This window comes from Andrographis paniculata, unplaced genomic scaffold (assembly GCF_009805555.1).
Source record: "Andrographis paniculata isolate CXL003 unplaced genomic scaffold, ASM980555v1 Contig51END, whole genome shotgun sequence".
Lineage (NCBI taxonomy): Eukaryota > Viridiplantae > Streptophyta > Magnoliopsida > Lamiales > Acanthaceae > Andrographis > Andrographis paniculata.
This window is the reverse complement of record NW_026137586.1, coordinates 2,093,729-2,113,419: the sequence shown is the minus strand read 5'-3', so window position 1 is coordinate 2,113,419 and position 19,691 is coordinate 2,093,729. Positions and strand designations below refer to the sequence as shown.

General features: G+C 34.4%; 3 protein-coding genes across 4 annotated transcripts; 2 read left to right on the top strand and 1 right to left on the bottom strand.

The window, feature by feature from the left end:
• The first annotated feature begins 282 nt into the window (after positions 1-282).
• On the top strand, positions 283-4,806 carry LOC127253680 (protein SMAX1-LIKE 6-like). Its single transcript, XM_051278387.1, has 3 exons — positions 283-1,625; positions 2,719-2,968; positions 3,058-4,806. The coding sequence occupies exons 1-3, from the start codon at positions 457-459 to the stop codon at positions 4,672-4,674; spliced, it is 3,036 nt and encodes a 1,011-aa protein (XP_051134344.1). The 5' UTR covers positions 283-456; the 3' UTR covers positions 4,675-4,806.
• A 3,640-nt stretch (positions 4,807-8,446) lies between these two features.
• Positions 8,447-14,971, top strand: LOC127253805 (sodium-dependent phosphate transport protein 1, chloroplastic). Its single transcript, XM_051278578.1, has 10 exons — positions 8,447-8,883; positions 9,952-10,059; positions 10,360-10,515; positions 10,702-10,917; positions 11,024-11,233; positions 11,759-11,896; positions 12,470-12,571; positions 12,953-13,018; positions 13,784-13,868; positions 14,401-14,971. The coding sequence occupies exons 1-10, from the start codon at positions 8,518-8,520 to the stop codon at positions 14,496-14,498; spliced, it is 1,545 nt and encodes a 514-aa protein (XP_051134535.1). The 5' UTR covers positions 8,447-8,517; the 3' UTR covers positions 14,499-14,971.
• Positions 14,972-15,955: 984 nt separating this feature from the next.
• On the bottom strand, positions 15,956-18,071 carry LOC127253525 (uncharacterized). 2 transcript variants are annotated; one of them, XM_051278165.1, is made up of 3 exons: positions 17,727-18,071; positions 17,482-17,616; positions 15,956-16,259 (listed from the first exon to the last, which is right to left on the bottom strand). In XM_051278165.1, the coding sequence occupies exons 1-3, from the start codon at positions 17,919-17,921 to the stop codon at positions 16,113-16,115; spliced, it is 477 nt and encodes a 158-aa protein (XP_051134122.1). In that variant the 5' UTR covers positions 17,922-18,071; the 3' UTR covers positions 15,956-16,112. The 2 variants fall into 2 exon arrangements, with proteins under 2 accessions (XP_051134122.1, XP_051134121.1); XM_051278164.1 differs by having other exon boundaries at positions 17,476-17,616; positions 17,727-18,063.
• Between the last annotated feature and the right edge of the window lie 1,620 nt (positions 18,072-19,691).

The following is a 19,691-nucleotide window of genomic DNA, read 5'->3' as shown; positions in this document are numbered from 1 at the left end:
CCATTTCGGGTGTGTTTGTTTTTTAGAATTTGAATTTTGAGTTAAATAGTAAAAATTTCGATGTTTTGAATATAAAATTAAATTTTAATATAATACAAAAATAAAAAATATTTATTTGATTTGATATTTTTGAAAAAATAAAAGGATAAATAATATATTTGGAAGAGAATCCCAAACAAACACACCCTTCACCCTTCTTGTTTCCTTCACTCCACTGCAATTTAAATTAAAAATTTATTCTATTCTTCTCTTCTTCTTCCATCAATTTAATTTGCAAAAAGATCTCTTTCACTCAAAAGGCCTATAAAAGATTTTAATATATATATATTCTAACTGAATAATTAAAGGAACGGTTTTTATTTTGTATTTTTATTTAATTTAATTTGTTTTTGTTTTTTTGTGGGTGGTGGTGAGGATCGTGTGCTCGTACGGATAAGGTTTGGTGGTGGCCGGAATATGCCGACGCCGGTGAGCGTTGCTCGGCAATGCTTGGCGGACGCGGCGGCGGCGGTTCTAGACGACGCTGTCACCGTCGCGAAGCGGCGGGGCCATGGCCAGACGACGTCGTTGCACGCGGTCTCTGCTTTGTTGGCTTTGCCGTCTTCCGCCCTCCGTGAGGCCTGCGCACGCGCCAGGAGCAGCGCGTACTCTCCACGCCTGCAGTTCCGGGCGTTGGAGCTCTGCGTCGGCGTCGCGCTTGATAGAATTTCGGTTTCGAAGACTGGTGGTGGTGGTGGTGGAGGGGAGCAGGAGGCGCCGCCGGTGTCGAATTCACTCATGGCGGCGATTAAGAGATCGCAGGCTAACCAGAGGCGCCATCCCGAGACCTTCCATCTCTACCAGTTTAGCTCGAGCTCGCCGTCGATCTCCGCCGTGAAGGTCGAGCTGAAGCACTTCGTAATGTCGATTCTCGACGATCCGATCGTCAGCCGTGTCTTCGACGACGCCGGTTTCCGGACGCACGAGATCAAATTGGCGGTCCTCAACCCTCTCACCATGTCCAGATTCTCTTCTACCTCCTCCCGTCCGCCGCCTCTTTTCCTCTGCAACCTCCGCGATTTTGATCACAACAAACCCTATCCTAATTTCCCCTTCCCCGACGCCGGCGACGACAATTCACGACGGATTAGTGAAATTCTCCTCACTACCAACCGGAGAAAGAATCCACTCCTCATCGGCGCCTGCGCCGGTGCAGCCTACCGGAATTTCACCGATTCCCTAACCAGAGGCGACGCCGAACACCTTCCCAAAGAAATCAACGGCCTGAAAGTGGCATCCATCGAGCACAGCCTCTCCGAATTCATCAACGGAGCTATTACTGAAGATTCCATGAAATTGAAGCTCCAACAATTACTGGATGGTTCCCCTGCACCGGGAATCCTCGCTGCCTGTGGAGATCTGAAAATGTTTATAGAATCCGAATCCTCCGGCGCTGTTGGCTCCGTAGTTGCAGAGCTGAAGAAGCTGCTAACCAGACCTGGTTCAAAATTGTGGCTGATCGGGTATCTTGCAGGCGATGATGATTATACTAAGCTGGTTAAGCAGCTTCCTTGCATAGAACAGGATTTGGACTTTCATCTGCTCCCCATCACGACTTCCACTGCAGGAAAGTGTTTCAAATCAAGGTCAGATTTCCATTTCTTCATCAGTTTCTTCCTCTTGTTGTTGCTGTTATTCTGCACTGCTCTGTTATGTGCTGCATTCGGTTTTCTAGAATATCTCAGTGATGATAAAATTGGAATTAGGGATTGGGTGCCATTGCAATGCTTCTTGAAGCTGAAATACCTGAGAAACAACTTATTATCTTCATTGTTCAATTAGTTCATCACATTATTTACACTGCTCATATTCTTGTTTGTGTAAATTCTATGCTTGTTGCATTGTTCTTGCTTGTCATTTATTCGGTGGTTTCTTCATCATCTTGGGATATTTCATTTGATGGAATATTACTTGCCCGCCGAATCAGTTTATAGAAGTTGGAACTGTTTTGAACTCTCTGCAATAGTTGTTTTAGTTAATTTTGTTTTGTATCTGTGTATTATCTTCATTGTATACATTGCCCATATTCTTGGTTGCGTAAATTCTATGCTTGTTGCATTGTTCTTGCTTCCTGTTTCTTCGGTGGTTTATTTGTCAACTTGGGGATATTTCATGTAAAGGAATATTGCTGGCCCGCTGAACCAGCTTAAGTGTTGAAATTAATAGAACTTATAGAACTTGGAATGGTTTCAAACTCTCCTCAAGAGGATGATAATTCGATTTACTTGCACTTACTTTAATCAGTGTGCAATTCTGCTATAGATGTTGAGTTAATTTTGGTTGGGATAGTGTAGTGTCTTCATTGTTCAATTAGTTCATCACATGATATACATCGCTCATACTCTTGTTTGTGTAAATTCTGCCCATTGTTCTAGATTGTGGCTTCTTCGGTGGTTTATTTGTCAACTTAGGATATTATATTTGAAAGAACATTGCTGGCCCGCAGAACCGGCTTTAGTGTTGAAATTGAACCTGTGGAGCTATGTTCTGGTCTGAGTTCATAGAAGTTGGAATGGTTTCAAACGCACTGCAAGTTTATCGATTTATTTGCACTCCCTTTTAACGAGCGTGCATTTCTGCAATAGTTGTTGAGTCAATTTTCGTTTGTATCGTCTGTTAACTGCACATTTTGATTTGCAAGTCACTCAGTTGCTTTGCTTTACTCTCATACGCTTGCAGTTTGATGAAGTCGTTTGTACCATTTGGTGGATTCTTTCCTATACCTTCTGAGCTTGAAAGTCCATCTACCACTGCAATTCAATCTTCGAAACTTTGCAATTCATGCAATGAAAAATGCGAGCTCGAAGTGGATGCTGCTCTGAAGGGGCAATCTGGCGATTCGGGTACCTACAAGGGGCCGGGGGATCTGTCTTCTTGTCTTCAAATTACAGGCTGCAAAACAAGTCTCAAGACATCTAGCAGGGTAGAGGTTCGTTATTCGTTTCGGTTTTAAAAAAATAATTTATGGCGCGAACTGTTATATGTTTTTTAAACATGTCTGCTGTTATTTCAGTACAGACCAAAGAAGACAAAGCTCTACTCGACGCCCGAATCTTGGGTCTGCGGAGAAAATGGAACGATATCTGCCAGAGGCTTCATTGCACCCGGAAATCTAAGGGCGAAGTTATAAAACCCGACTCGCACACTTCTACCTTCCCTTCTTTCCGAAAATTTCCTAATTTAAATCCTTGCGTAGCTTCAGAGTTGCGGAAGAACTCTCAATCTGAGTCGGATGTTTATACATCTTCTCGGCCTGTTTTACGCGTGACCACAGATTTGAGGCTCGGAACAATCTACAATTCTGCTGTTGATTGTGGACGAAAACCCGACTGGCAAGACAGCATTCAGAATTCGGAATCATCTAGAAGCTGTGAGAAATCATCCGGTCAGGTTTCTCAATCTCCATCTTGCTCGCACAATTTTGAAAATTACGTAAAAGACCTCGAACAGCCGTGGAAAGGTTTAGCCGAGAAGGTATATTGGCAGGCAGAAGCTGTGCGAACGGTTAGCGAAACTATATCGCGCTTCAGAACTGGCAGTCGTGTTCGACAGCTCCTGAATGGTAGAAATGTCTGGCTCGCCTTTTCGGGATTAGACATTGTCGGTAAGAGAAAAATAGCTGCCTCGGTTGCAGAGATACTGTTCGGAAAGAACGAACACTTCATACGTTTAAATCTCGACGCCCGGGATATGAGCTGTGAAGTTAACTCGGTTATTGATTGTTACGATTCCCAACGGTATGGTAATGTGATGTCTGGAAGAAAAACAATCGTCGATCATCTGGCAGAAGAGCTGAGAATGCATCCTCATTCAGTCGTGCTACTCGAAAACGTCGAGAAGGCTGATTTCTTGGTCCAGCAAAGTTTATTGCAAGCCGTGAAGACGGGTAAATTCCGGGATTCTTACGGTCGGGATATCAACATCAGTAATGCTATCTTTGTTCTCGCATCGACTGTCCAAAAGCGATGCGACGATCCACATTTAACGTCGGAGTTTCCAGAAGAAAAAATACGTGAGGCCCAGAACCTGCAGATGCAAATCTCGGTCGAATCTGCGCGAGGAATCGAGAAAAGTGAAAGTTCGGGGAATGTTTTAGTGAGCTGTAAAAGGAAATATGTCGAAAATGATTCGACCAGCTCGAAACGAGCGCGCGGGTTTCCAAGATCCGTCATCGACTTAAACTTGCCGGTAGTCGAGGAGAACAGCACGATCGACGACGACGACGATGATAACTCGGCTGATTCTTCGGAATTAATTTGGTTGGAAGAGCTGCTGGGTCACGTAGACGAAAATGTGTTATTCAAACCATTCGATTTCGACGCGCTCTACAGTCGTATACTGAAGGATATCGACACTTTGGTAAGGAAAGCCGTCGGAGTTGCAAATGTATTAGAGATTCACGAGGACGTAATGGCGCAAATGCTTGCGGCGGGTTGGGTAGCCAGCGACGAGAGTGCGTTGCGGGATTGGATCGAACACGTTCTATGTCGAGCTATTCGAGAAATCGGGCGGAAGCGCAGTGACACTGGCGGCGGCGATTCGATCGTGAAACTAATGCCGTGCGACGGGGCTGTTATCGACGTCGACTCCCGGGCCCCCGGGAGTTGCCTTCCGGCGAGGATAAATTTGATCTGAGGCTATTATTCAGGTATGTTTGTATGTATGTATTATGTATGTATGTACGTACGTTTATTAGAGTTACAGGTACTGGATCTACTGCTATTGATACATTACATAAATATATATATATGTCTCTTTTGGGAGTAAAGAAGCCATTAGTGTTTTGTGCTTGCTGCTATTTATTTGGGTCTGTAGTATAGTTTAGTGCAAGGTGGACGCAGATCGATGCTTGATATCTGAACTAAATAATTACACAAAATCGTAAATTGTATTCGAACTTAAAATTTTGGTTAACCGAAAATATTTGTAATATTTGCAAATAATTCGAACCGAACTAAAATTAAAAAATAATTAAAATTTTAATTAAATCAAAATATTTGCAAATATTTCAAATATTTGAACAGTAGTCGAACTGAAACTGAATCGAATATAATTATTAATATAAAATTTAAAATATAATAGTATAACTATATAAATATATTTAGTTCGGGTAACCGCACTAAAAAAAAATATAAAAAATCAAAATCGAATCGAACCTAACAAATATCAAAGATTCAGTATTTGTATTCGAACCAAATTTGCTTGGTTAATTGAAAATTCGGTTCGGTTCGGTTCAACGATTCGGTTCGATTTTTTTGTCCACCCTTAGTTTAGTGTAGTCTGTATGTTAGACGTGCTTAGTGTAACAACAACAACAACAACAACAACAATAATAATAATAATAATAATAATAATACTCCCTCCATCTACTTTTCGCACGTAGATTTTTTAATATTAGTTTTATAATGAGTTATAGCGAAAAATACAAAAATATTCCTATTAGTATTGTATAATATAGAAGTAACTACAATTCATGTAATATAATGTAAGTTGGAAGGGTATTTATTATGTTAGGTAGGTAATATAATTACAAAATGGTAATCTTAATTTGAGACGGATAAAAATGAAAAATGGTAACCTTTAAATTGCAAGTAGGGAGTAATAAAATTTAAAATGAATAGAGCTTAGAGGTGTTGGAGTTATTTTTAAAGTGTTAGATTTAATGAGTATATTTGTTTTGTATTTTTAATTTAAAGTATTTTTTATATTAGATATAAAAAAATATATCAATAATATAAAAAAACATTATATTTTTTTCATAATATTAATTGAGAAATTTATCCAAAAATTTTGTTGGATAAACACTCATTATTTTTTACAATTCTAAATTTATTAATTTCTTTTAAGAATAGTACAGATATATTGTAAAGAATACAAATAGATGAGATATAATCCGGAACAAAATAGTATAGAGTTTTAGAAATAGGGTAATTTAATTGTTTTTTTTTCTTTTTCAAAATATTATTTTTTCTCATTTAAATTTATAGTCTTTTTTTTTTTTTTTGTCATTCAAAAATTTTATAGTTTTTTTTAGTAAAAATATAATTTTTTAATTTTTACTACTATAAAAAAAAAAAAGTTTATTTTTAATTTAAATAGTTGTTTAATGTGATATTTTTAATATAAAATTAATTTTAAATACAATATAAAAAATATTTAAAAAATAAATACTATTTAATTTGATATTTTTAGGAAGAAAAAAATTTTATAAATAATAATAAAAAACAAATCAAAACACCCAAACAAAACTCTAAAAAGTATACTAATATTCAAATTAACAAAAACATACTCTCAAAATCAAACAACTTTATCGAATAGAAATATGCATGTACAATAAAAATATGTAATCTAAAAAACATTTCATTCGAATTTGATTTCTCATCGCTTATTGTCTAATAATAATAATATAAAAAAAAAAGTACATCGAAAGAAAATTTGAGATTCTCTCATTCAACTTCTGACTCTTGATTTTATATGGTTATCTCGATTATATACGATTGATTTTCCTTTTCATGGTTGCTGTCCTCGTCCTCATCTCCTAAGCTCAGTTTTGTCGAATCTTCTTCTTGATCTTGCTGACTTTGATTGCTATCCTCGTCTTGATCTTGTTGACTTTCGTTGCTATCCTCATCTTTGTCGATATTGCGAGTGCACCACCGTGACACTACACAAGCCACTAGGGATACAACAAAAACGATCGCCAAGATGATGAATGCGAGCGTGTATGAGCCATTGGAGATGGAATGCATGTTTTTTTTTTTTTCACTATGAGGAATTATGAATATTAGAATACAAATTTGAAATTTTTTTATTTATTTATAGTGATCAGCAAATCGTCTAAATAAATAAAAAGTTCTATAAAATTTTTAAATAAGGCAAGTATCAAAAATAATATATATATATTTCCAAATATATCTTTAACAATGGAAAAAATATCTTTACTTTTTAGAGTTCTTTGTTGTTTGTGTACATGTAAAAATTTAGTTGTGTTTATATATATATATATATATCTATTATTGAAGCCTTGGCAAAATAAGAAATATCCAATATTTGAAATTTTATTTTTGGAATTACAAAACATCAATATATTTACCATCATGTATTAGTCGACAACTTTCTATATATAATGGACTTAGTAACATTCTAGGTATAGTTAATATTTATGGAAAGTGTCAAAAAAGAAGATGTCCCTCGTTTGTTTGGGGGATTTTTATGGACTTTTATTCCTCATCAATTTTTTTTTTTTTTTTTCAAAAAATATCAAATCCAAGTACATATTTTTTATTTTTTATATTATATTAAAAAATAATTTTATATTCAAATTATCACATCAATGTCTATTTATATCACATCGTATCACTAATCCAATTCAAAAATTTTAATATTCAAATCTCAAATCTCAATTTAAAATTCAAACCCAAACAAACAATATTTACCAATATAATTTCTTCTCTGGAAAATTATATTATACATTTTTTTTTCCATTTAATATATTATATACAAAAAACATATATATTAAAAATTCATCAAATAATTATTTATATTACATTAAATAATTACTTCTTCCGTCAAGCTATAGAGGATTGCTTTGCCCACGTACGACATTCATTTCTATAGTTTTGGTAAATTTGACTTTAATGAAATTTCAAATAAACAATTTTTTTATCTATATTTAAAACTCATCATTTTTTTTTATAAATATATTTATTTATTGTATCATATAAGATTTTATTTTCTACATAATAATTTTGATATTATATATTTTATTGAGATATTGTGTTTAAAATATTTAAATGCCTATTTTAATTTTTTAAAATATTGGAGTTACAGTTGGAATAAAATTACTGTAACAACTGTATATTCGGAGTTAAAACTGGATAAATAGAGATGATGGGTTGGAGATGGCCTAAGAGCATTTCCACACCATTTTTGCCATTATGCTGCTCCAACCATACGCCATTTTATACACCAAATATAGAGTCTGCTACAGTGCACTGTAGCAAACGCCATTTCTTTTTATTTTTTATTTTTTTATTTTTTATTTATTTTTTATTTTTTAAAATTATAAATTTAATTTTTAAATTTAATTTTTATTTTTAATTTTTTTTTAAAAATTTTATTTTAAATTATAAAAATAAAAAATTATTTAAAATAATAAAAAATTGAATATTTGAAGAATAATAGTGAAAAATAAAGTTATAATTGAAATAAAATTCCTGTAACAATATTTAAAATGAAAAACTTCTCGGCTGCGGGATCGTCATAAAAATAAAAAATAAAAAAAAATGAGAAACTTCTATTTTTATTTTCTCTGTTTATCCAATTTGTCTTGACATCAGGACACGTGTCAAAACAAACTACCATTCCAGAGTATCAAAATATCTAAAGCTCTCGTTTCCGTTTGTGCCGATTCTTTTTTTGTTATTAAATGCGCCAAATCCTTCAACCCTTCCTTCCCTCCATATCTGCTCTCACGCCATGAGCGGTTTGGTCGTTGCCTTCCGCTCATGCTCATGCTCACCCTCAGCTCCGAGGTCTCCGCTTGTTTCTTCTCCGCGGATTTCTCAGGCTCGCCTTCTCCTGGAGCTATGGCCGTCGCGGAGGGCCAACTTCAACCGGAATTGCTTAGTTTGGAGGATTAGTAGCCGGAGAGCTCGGGCGGATGTTGATTCGGAAGTGGCGGAGTTGCCGCAGAAGTCTGTGCGGTTTGAAGAAGTCTATTTGACGGATGACGATGGCGGAGGAGAAGACGCCGCTGCGATCCCGTGGTGGGAGCAGTTTCCGAAGCGTTGGGTGATTGTTCTTCTGTGCTTTTCGGCTTTCCTGCTATGCAATATGGACAGAGTAAGCTATGCATTTTTTAGTGTTTTTTTTTTTTTTTTTTTTTAACAGCGATTTTTTGAGTATGCTTTTGGATCTGTCCTTCGTTTGTGTTGGCAATGAGATGAGTAGCTACATGAATAGAATATAGCTGTTTGATTTGGATCAAGACTGTTGGAAATGTCAGAATATAAATTTAGCATTTCAAAATTTTGTGTTAGTTTGTATTGGTTTTTGAACATCAATTTTAGTTTAGATTAGTTTCTCTAAGTTTGCGACGGCTTAGACAGTGTTGTGAACCCCAAATTTGGAGTTGTAGAGTTCAATTTATCCGAATATGGAGCAGAAATAGAGAGAATTGGTGGGTAAATGGTGCAAAAGCTGATTTTTTTATCTAAATAACAGTCAAACGGAATCAACCATTTGTCTAAAAGCCTCAGACTACTTCATTTCCAAAATTAAGAATATAACCTCAAAATGTAGGTACTCATTTAATAGTATTGCTAAACTACTAAACCCTGCTCACTATAATTAAAACAAGTCCATGCAATAAGCAAGAGACAAACCTAACCTAAAATAAATAAAAAATCCATTTATAAAAGCCAAAGAAATAATAAATACCGATAAATAAAAGCCCAAACCTGCAAAAGCAAGCCTAAGCCAGTCCTCGCCTGTTGTATACCAGCAGAAATTTTCCCCCTCCCTATTAATGTATTGAACTATTCTCAGTTGAGAACAATATATTCATTGTGTGTGGTAGATATAATTTTATGCTAAAAATAGTTGTAGAATGTAAGTTATTTGTAAGTCAATCATAGTGAGTTTCATCTTAGCGTTGCTCACCTTCCTTCAAACAAAATTTGTATTCGTAGCTTGTTCATTGTTCCTCCTCCCCTTTCCACCGGTTTCATGATCTATTCTATGTAGGATGATGGTGGCGAATCTGAACTATCACTTCCCATTTTTAGCATATTTTCTAATAAACTCTCATTTTCTTTTTCTTGTGGTTGTGTAATGATGCATATATCACTGTTTATTGATCACATATTGCAAAATTTGAGTTTCAAAATTCAAGCAGATATTATCCTGCAGGTAAACATGAGCATTGCAATTCTACCAATGTCATCAGAGTTCCACTGGTCACCAACAACTGTGGGTTTAATTCAATCTTCATTTTTCTGGGGTTATCTTCTTACTCAGGTAATAAAGATGACCTTATTTATTTTACAATCAATAAATAAGTTTGTACATATATCATGTGTTAACAGCTTTAGTATTCGAATATGGGTTGGAATCTCAATTTGTGAGAAATTTCATCATAAGTTTCACTCCTTGACATTGATCTTACTTGGATTATCTATTTGACGAAAAACTATTAATTTTTCTTATTTTCCTCTAGTTTTGTCACTGTGTCAATGCAACTGCTATTCTACTTATTTTATCTTCTCCAGCAGACTTGCCAGTTGATACGGTATAATTGTTTTACATTGTGAAGCTCAGGTTGCAGGAGGTATATGGGCAGACACAGTTGGTGGCAAGTTTGTTCTGGGATTTGGTGTTGTTTGGTGGTCGATTGCAACAGTACTCACTCCTATTGCTGCAAAAGTTGGCTTGCCTTTTTTACTTGTGGTTCGAGCTTTCATGGGTGTTGGTGAGGTTAGTCACATTCTTGATTAATAATTTTCCTCTGTTCTCTTGTTCTGTTGGAATACATCAGTGAAGAGTATGATACCTTTGCTTTTATATTCATGATAGTATCCTGTGGTTATCATAGGATATATTATCATTCTCGACATCATTTTCTAGGCTTTCTCTGGGTTTACATTGGTTACTCTTTCACAGGGAGTGGCAATGCCTGCAATGAATAATATACTGTCGAAATGGGTTCCTGTATCAGAGAGAAGTAGATCACTGGCACTGGTATACAGTGGGATGTACCTTGGATCTGTAACCGGTCTGGCATTTTCACCTATGCTGATCCATAAATTTGGGTGGCCTTCTGTTTTTTATTCATTTGGTTCATTGGGCACGGTTTGGATCATGACGTGGATCAACAAGGTGATTTACCAACTGGAAGCCTTGACATGTTTTCATCAGACCACATTTTTGTCTTCTCTCTAGCTTTTGAATAACAAGTAATGTTGAAATAAAATGCATGATGCAGGCACAAAGTTCTCCCCTTGAGGATCCTCAGCTATTGCCTAGCGAAAAGAAGCTGATTCTTCATAGCTGCTCGTCAAAAGAACCTGTTAAATCAATACCGTGGAGATTAATATTGTCAAAACCACCAGTGTGGGCTCTGATAATTTCTCATTTCTGCCACAACTGGGGGACATTTATCCTTCTTACTTGGATGCCAACATATTACCACCAGGTACATAGATTAATCTTGGTTTTGCATGTCTGTATCAGCTGGTCCTTCTAGTATTGCTGAAATTCTTTATCTATGACCATGGGACTTGCTAGAAGATAATACAGTATTATTCTCCACTTTCCATAAAGAAATTACATGTACAAGAATATCATGGAGAACAGGAGTTCTGTTTCTTCCGTATGATGTCACTTGTAAGAGCAAGTTTGCATTTGCTCACTGTAACTCATGACATCTTCCACTACAAAAGTATTTCCACCTCAAAAAATTATCAACCACATGATGATACTCCTAATACATAATCGGATCCAACTCCTCTGCTAGCAAATAGGGTCTTAGTGTTCCTGTTAAGATTAAACTTTGAAGACCAATATAGGAGATTCTGTTCTTCACCCTTTGCCTGTGGTGTACGTGGTGGGCTATGATTGTTTTTCAAAATGCAATCAACAGTGCTTCTAATATGTGGTGTGCACATGTGTTACTTTAAGAAACTGATACTGATTTTTTATGTAATTGGAAACTATGTAGGTGTTGAAGTTCAATCTTACGGAATCAGGACTTTTTTCTGTCTTCCCATGGCTTACTATGGCCTTTTCTGCCAATTTGGGTGGCTGGATTGCTGATACCCTTGTGAGTAAAGGCGTACCTGTGACCACAGTTAGAAAGGTATATATTCTTCTAAATATTACATATGCAATGTAAAGCTGCCCAATGAATGCTGTTGCTGTGCTTCTGGCAAGAAATCTTTTGGGAAAAAAAAAAATATTCGAAACTTTCTTTTGTAGAACACGATTCAAAGACAGAGAACACTTGGGACTCACAAAAATAAATGAATGTTTGCATATAGAGTAGAGAAACCAGCAACCATATACGTGTTCAATCACATACCCCTGCGACCAAAGTTATCCGAACATCTATAATTACAGAAGTAGATTCCATGACAGGATTTAATGCATTATATTGTATTTTCTTATCACATTGAACTGAAAGCAGGGGAATACTTAACTTTAGTTTCTTATCACACTGTCTTGTACTTGCAATCTTCAATTATAGTACTTCTGCAAGTAGCAATATGCAATGATCTAGATTCTTCATTACATTTTATTAAAATCATCTACTTCAGTCCAAGAGCTATTGGATGCTGAATGATATTATTGTAGTTAATTCAGCATATTGTATTTCCAATTTTCCGTCTCTCTCAAATTCTCAATGTGATTAGTTTATTTTGTATACTTTCAGCTAATGCAAACGGTAGGATTTTTGGGCCCTGCTTTCTTCTTAACTCAGTTGAGCCATATCAATTCTCCCACCATGGCAGTTTTGTGCATGGCATGCAGTCAGGTATGCATCTTCGTTTGCTAAAACTATCAGAAAAGAAAGAAAATTATAGGCGTGGTTACTTTTATTTTGGTGATATGTGTTGTTTTAAATTATGAAAATTTTACGATGAAAATGGGTGTTGGATAGATGCTTTGAATGAGAATAACTGTTGGATATGATTGGAGAGAAAATAAAAACACACTGTAGAAACAGTGTGATATTGGAAATGAAAACACATATACCTATATCTTGTGAATAAACAATTTACATGAGAATTTTGTTAGAATAAAGAGGAATTGGGTCATAAAAATAAAAATAAATAAATAAGAAAAACAAAAGAAAGAAAGGTGTACTCATTTAATAGTTTCATATTGCTTTTAATTTTTTATCATTCTTGTGCAGGGAACTGATGCCTTTTCACAGTCAGGATTATATTCAAATCATCAAGATATTGCTCCTCGATATTCTGTAAGAATTTTGTCTATGAATTTACTTAATCTTGACCTAACTATTCCCATTCAACCTAATTCAGCACTTAGTCTCGTGTCTACTTTTCAGGACATGTTTAATTTTTAACTATATAATTTTTTGATTATTTTGAATGATTAAACAGTAGCATTATAAAATAATTTAATGTTTACTTTAACAAATTGCTACATATGATTATTAATATTTAATATTAATATTAGCATAGGCTGTCCTAGTAAGGATCAAATATCTTAATTATGTTAATAGATAAAATAATATTATTCAACCTAATTAAATACACTCTTAAAAGTATAAACTATAAGAAATCCTGTTAGAGTAGAAAGCATCTAGGCTTGATTTTGAAATATTTTTTACTTATAGCTTTGCTTCCTTAATTTGAAGTTCTTTTGACATCATCTCTATTAAAATCTCAATTACCCTGAGTACATGAAAATTTTCTTGCATTTGAATGTGAGAGTCGTAATTAAGAATAAAGGTAAGTAATTTGGTAGAGAGTTCACCTTTCATATATGGAACAACCTTCTATAGTGTGAATATTTTCTACCCTTGACAGAAATCAAAGGAAAATGCCCAAAAACAGCAGAATTCAACACAAATGTTTTATTGTGTAGTAATTAATAGCAATATCATATAGACGATGAATTTGGAAAAATGAACAATTTGCATGAACGAGCATCATGCTGTCACAAAATAAGAAAAGGATGATTGCATAATCACTTAAATTGTTTGAACATTTTACTACAGGGTGTACTTCTTGGTCTATCTAACACTGCTGGAGTGTTGGCTGGTGTTTTTGGTACTGCAGCAACTGGTTATATACTACAACATGGTATGTTCCTACGGAAGACTTGAAAAACATCTGATTGATTTTTCTGCATAATATATATATATATTTAATCTTATAATATAGAAAAATTTATAACTTTGATATCGTAAAAAAATACATTATCATTTTGGTCATTTGAGTGAGAATTTTTGTTCTTTTTCGTATCTATCTCTAAAACTGTTTTTTTAAAATTTCAATCAAAAAGACCACGTACTTTTTATCTTTTTGGTTGAAATTTTTGTTCTTTAGATCTATCTTTTCGGATTTTTTACAAATATAATTGAATATTGCCCACATGTTACTTTTTATAAGGGATGTACGAATATTGTGCTTAAAATTATTATAGATAGATACAAGATAATTTTAATATAAAGTCCACTTAAAAGAGCCGAAAATTATATATATTTTTTTTATAGTAGCCCTCTCTAATTTGTTAAAAAAAGCCTTGGCCAACTCTTAAAATGTGCGCATTTAATTAGTTTATAGTTTAAATTTATTATAGTTCTTTTAAAGCTATATATGTTCAATATTCCAGGGTCTTGGGACAATGTGTTCGAAGTTTCGGTGGGTCTCTACCTGGTTGGCACCGTTGTCTTTAATCTTTTCTCGACCGGTGAGAAAATATTGGATTGAGATCGGATACAGAGACTTATTACATGTCTTTAAAAAGCCTCTCAAGATACAGAGATTCATCTCATTGATATTCACACAACTGGATAAAGTAGCTCTGGTAAATCCGTTCGCTGGAGGCTCGTTTGTTAGGTGAGCTGAATTTTTTCGAGAGACCAGTGGGCTGAGGGTCGGTGAAATCTCTGGCCGATGAACTGATTGAAAGGTGAATGCATGTCATCCAGAAGACTATTTCAGTATAGGTACACATCTTCAAGGTATATATATATATACTTTGTATATATTTCTATTCTTTTCATTGGAAATTTTTATTTCTTGAAACCTTTTGGTGGAAGACACAATTTAAGTCACAATGTAATTCTCTGTTACAATAGATAATCCCATCAAATTATTCACTTCAGTTTCTCAAAAATCTTTCATTTGTTTGGTTAGCTTATATGAGATGGAGATGATTGGGTTTCGGACCACTTCTTTTACCATTCATTGTTAAAATGTGTATATTATTTCTTCTTATAAAATATTATCTTATAATACAATTTAAATAAACATTTAAATCAAAACACAAGCTAAACAAATCCTTAGTGTTGCAACTGCATATTTGGAGTTACTGTAGCAACTGCAAACTCGATAAATGGAGTTGATGGGTGGAAAATGGCCTTAGTTTTGCAAAAACAATTTTGGGTGTGTTTGATTATCAAGTTGGTACTATGCTCTCAATTTTTTCTTTTTATTTTTAAAAAAATATTACATCATATGAGATCCATTAAAAATATTTTCAAAATTTTATATTTCTATTTCTCTAATTGATAAACAAACTTCCTGTTTATTTATAAAATTTATAATTTTTGTTTTATTAAAATCCAGTTACTAAAAATATTGCGGTGGCAACATCTAATAATTGCAGCAACCCAAATCTTATAAGTTGAATTATTTTGCAGTCTCCATTAGAAAGTCCTCGTAGATCCGAAACACTCTGCAGCATTTCTTTTTTTGTTTGTCCCAAAGTCACTGCAATAAATAATTAATTATATTTTTATTTATATATATATTAATATACACTTTCTTTTATCTCATCACACCACTTAAATAAATAAAAAAAAAACAAATAATTATTTCTCTCTCAATCACATCATTTAATCTTCAAATTACCATACTTAATACTAAAATTGTTTGTTTCTATGTTGAACTACCTGAGTTGAATTAAGTGTCAAAAATTGTATATTGTGATATAAATAAGTGTTGATACGATGTTTTGAATGTAAAATTAATTTTTAGTATAATATAAAAAATAAAAAAATAGATATTTGATTTGATGTTTTTTTAAGGAAAAAAATTTGATGAATAGTTAAAGTCGACAAAAATCCTTCAAATGAACACACCCTAAGATTCTATGCATAACTAATCTACTTCTAATGGAACCACAAGATATCCATTTTTACATCAACTCCTGGTATTGAATTAAAACGATCAATCCTTACGGTAATAATTGCGAAAACTAGTAATAGCATCATACATTCTCATGCACGCAGTCGTGCGTGCACAGCATTTATACCACAGTCGATTAATTACAACTATGATTTTCACATTGTGAAGTGAGTGTGCGTGGATACCTCAGAATCACAGTTTGCTGGGGAGTCTTCTACTGAAATAAGAATGGCGACCTTCGGCAACAATCTCCCCAGTTTGTTTGTTTCGTAATGTAACACTCGCTGCTGCGTAACTCCCAAGCCTACCTAAACGTCTTGAGATGATCTCCAACTCGTCCTGCAATCAAATACAATATCAAACATTAAAAATATTCTTATATTTGTATAATTTTTGTACAAATATCTTTCTATTAATATTACGGGACACTAATATTCAAAAATCAATACACAAAAAGTAAATGCAGAGCTAGAGCCAAAGCCAGGTAGTATATAAAAGCATTTACAAAACAGAATCTTGGTTGCTCTTAGTATCATTCCGTATGGTGCTTGACAACATCTCAAATATATATGGATAGATAAATCAATAACGCAATATTTGTGCTAATGTAATACAAATGTAACATATGAACTAATAGCACGTGACATAGACGTTCATACCGCACATCTGTAAAGTATTAATTGAAAAATTCAAATAAAAAAAAAAATTTAAAACACCCCTAAGTACATATTTTCCATTAAACCATGACATAAAAAATATTACTCCATTTGTACCATTAATAAATAATTATTACTTTCGTTGTTATCCAAATTTATTACCATTTTTTTTTCCTGTCATCTAAATTTATTCCCATTTCCTTTTTAGTAAAAAAAAATACTACATTTTCTATTTTTTTTTACTGTGAAAGAAAAAATTTTTATTTTTACTTAATTTTTCTTAAAACCTATGTCCGATTAAATAGGTATAAATTTACATGCCGGAGGAAGTATATAATAAATAATTATAGATTAATTTAATTAAGATTAAAAAAATTTAAATTATGAAATTTAAAATATAACTAAAATATATAATTACTTTTCCAAAACAAAATGATAAATTATGTAAGACCTGCAAAAATGAAAAAAATGGTGTGTTTCTTTACACAAATTTTCTCAAATTTTACTATTTGGCCTCTGCATTTTCCGAAATAAATACACTTTCTTCCCTTACAAAACATCTCATCAAATATTATTTTAATACTGTATCTAACATTTAAAACATCAGATCTAACATTTAATTTCCATACTAAGTAGGAGAAGAGATGATAATAATTACATAGAGAAGCAGCCATATAATTACAGGGGACACCAATAATAATCAGGGGAAGAACATACAGATCCAACAAGAAATTGCAGCAAATCACCCAATATATATGAACAATCAAAAACCTTTTTGTGCAGTCAACCAACACCAATACCGAATTACCAAAACCCTAGACAGAAAAACAGGTTCGCACCATAGAGGTAAACCTAAAAAACTAGCAGAGGAATCATTCATCATTCATCAGAGGACTTACATTCACCTTGGCGGGCGATAAATACGAGATCGACGTATCTACCGACAAATCCATGGGCTGGCCAGGCTCGTGGATCGCCGCGGAGCCTACTTCGTCAATTATTGAGGCAATCGCACCCGCAGCGAAGTTTCCGTCGGAGTCCTGAGCTTATTGAAGCCAAAATAAGAAGAATTGATTAATTGATTGCTATGGAAGGAGGATTAATCGATGGAAATAGGGAGGAGTAGTCTATTAGGGTTTAGATTGTTTACAGTGAGGCGCGGAGGCACTGTGAAGGAGCAGAAGATGGAATCGGAGTCAAGTCGGTCGACCTTGATGCCTTTGGTGAGGAAATATTCGTAGAAGGTGGACTCTGCGTGGGGCTTGTGGGGAGGGATGATGAGGTCAGCAACGCCATAGCCGTCGTCCGCTGCTTTCTTCTCCAGAAATTCTCTCGCCTTCTCCATTAGAGGATGATACTGTTTGTTAATCACAGCCACAACACGGCTACTTCCAACTATTGTTGATACTTGAGCTAATATTTGACTAAAAAATAAATAAATAAATGCAATAACGCCACACCAAGCCAGCTTCCATCTATTGTTGATACTTCAGCTTAAAAAAAAATCCAGACATAAAATACTTTTTTCTTCTAATAACTAGGGCTTGTTTCTTTAGCCCAGCCGTTTTTGTTTGCACAGTGAAAATAGGGATAGCAATGGTCCGAGCAGACCTGAGACTCGACTCGGATCCGACTTATTTATTTGGGATCGAGTCCAATTATACGGACATCGGGTCCGGATCCGAGTCGGGTATTGTGTACCCTTATCGGGTTCGGATCGGGTCTCGGGTCAAATGGTGGACCATATCCGGACCCGGATCCGACTCGGACCCGATTAATATATTACTAATATATTAATTATATATATATGAAAAAATTAATTTTTAATACTATAAATTATATTAAAAGTACGTTTTAAGTTTTATTTATGTATTATTTTATTATAATATTTTTGAATAAAATATATAAATTTTAATATATATCGGGTCTAGGTCCGGGTTCGGGTTTAAGTTAAATTTTAAAAATTAAAAAAACAATTTCGGGTCCATCGGGTCTTGTCGGGTATTATTCGGGTCGGGTCCGGGTATGATCGGGTCCAGTTCGGGTCTCGGGTCCAACTATGTGTATTCGGGTCGGATCTCGGGTCCGGCTGGATCCGACTCATTGCCATCCCTACCGAAAAAAAGAAACTTTTTCACAGTGGTAGTTACTTTTTTTGAAAATTGTATAGAATATGTCTTACAAGTAGAATATATAAAGAGTACACGCTAAGAAGACCTAATCTAATTTAGTAATCTAAAAATCAACGGTTCACAACTTTTAAACAAAGTAATGTCTTTGATCGGGTACGGGTCGCGATTGGTCCGCCGATATTCGGGTTCGGGTTACCCGATACCATGTCACCTAGGCTGGAAACTCACAATATTTTGGACTAATCGGGATAGCATCATGGCGTCGTTGAGGCGTCGCCAAGGCATCTCCGAGCCACCTTGTTTGATATGGCTTCCCAAAAAGCACCAGAACGCCATGGTGCCGCCATGACAACAAACACTATAAACTGTTGCATCATTCAATGGATTAAATCTGAAATAGTTCAATGGTCATCCATTCGAGGTAACTGTGGAACTTATTTGAAGCAAATGGAGGGCAATATAATCATGAGTCACGACAATTACATAATAACTCATTTCACGTTGTTCGTAATGCAATCATGCATGCTGCTATTAACTGTCCTTTCATGCTCTTTCCCGTAATCCCACATTTCGAATAATCTTAGTGGTGTCATATTTTTATATACTTACAAAGACTTAACAATCTCATGCAAAGTTGTATAAAGATATACATTTCTAAATTTTTTAAGAAAATATTTAGGGTTTTTATACCACTTCGTTTCTATCCAATAAATACATGAAATTTACAACATAATAGTTTCTTCAAGAATGTCATCCAAAACCCTAGAACATTAAAGAACTATACTTAATGGAGTTTGAGTTTCAAGCTATTGGAGGAAAAGATTTCACACCCATTTACAAAAATTAATCATTTACGAATAAAATTCAACCAAATGAGTATTATACCACAAAGAAAAACTCAAACACGGAAGGATGCATCTAGGTTAAGTTTTAACCGACGCTTTCGAAACGAACCGAATAAGGTTGCAGGTCTATGGTTTATG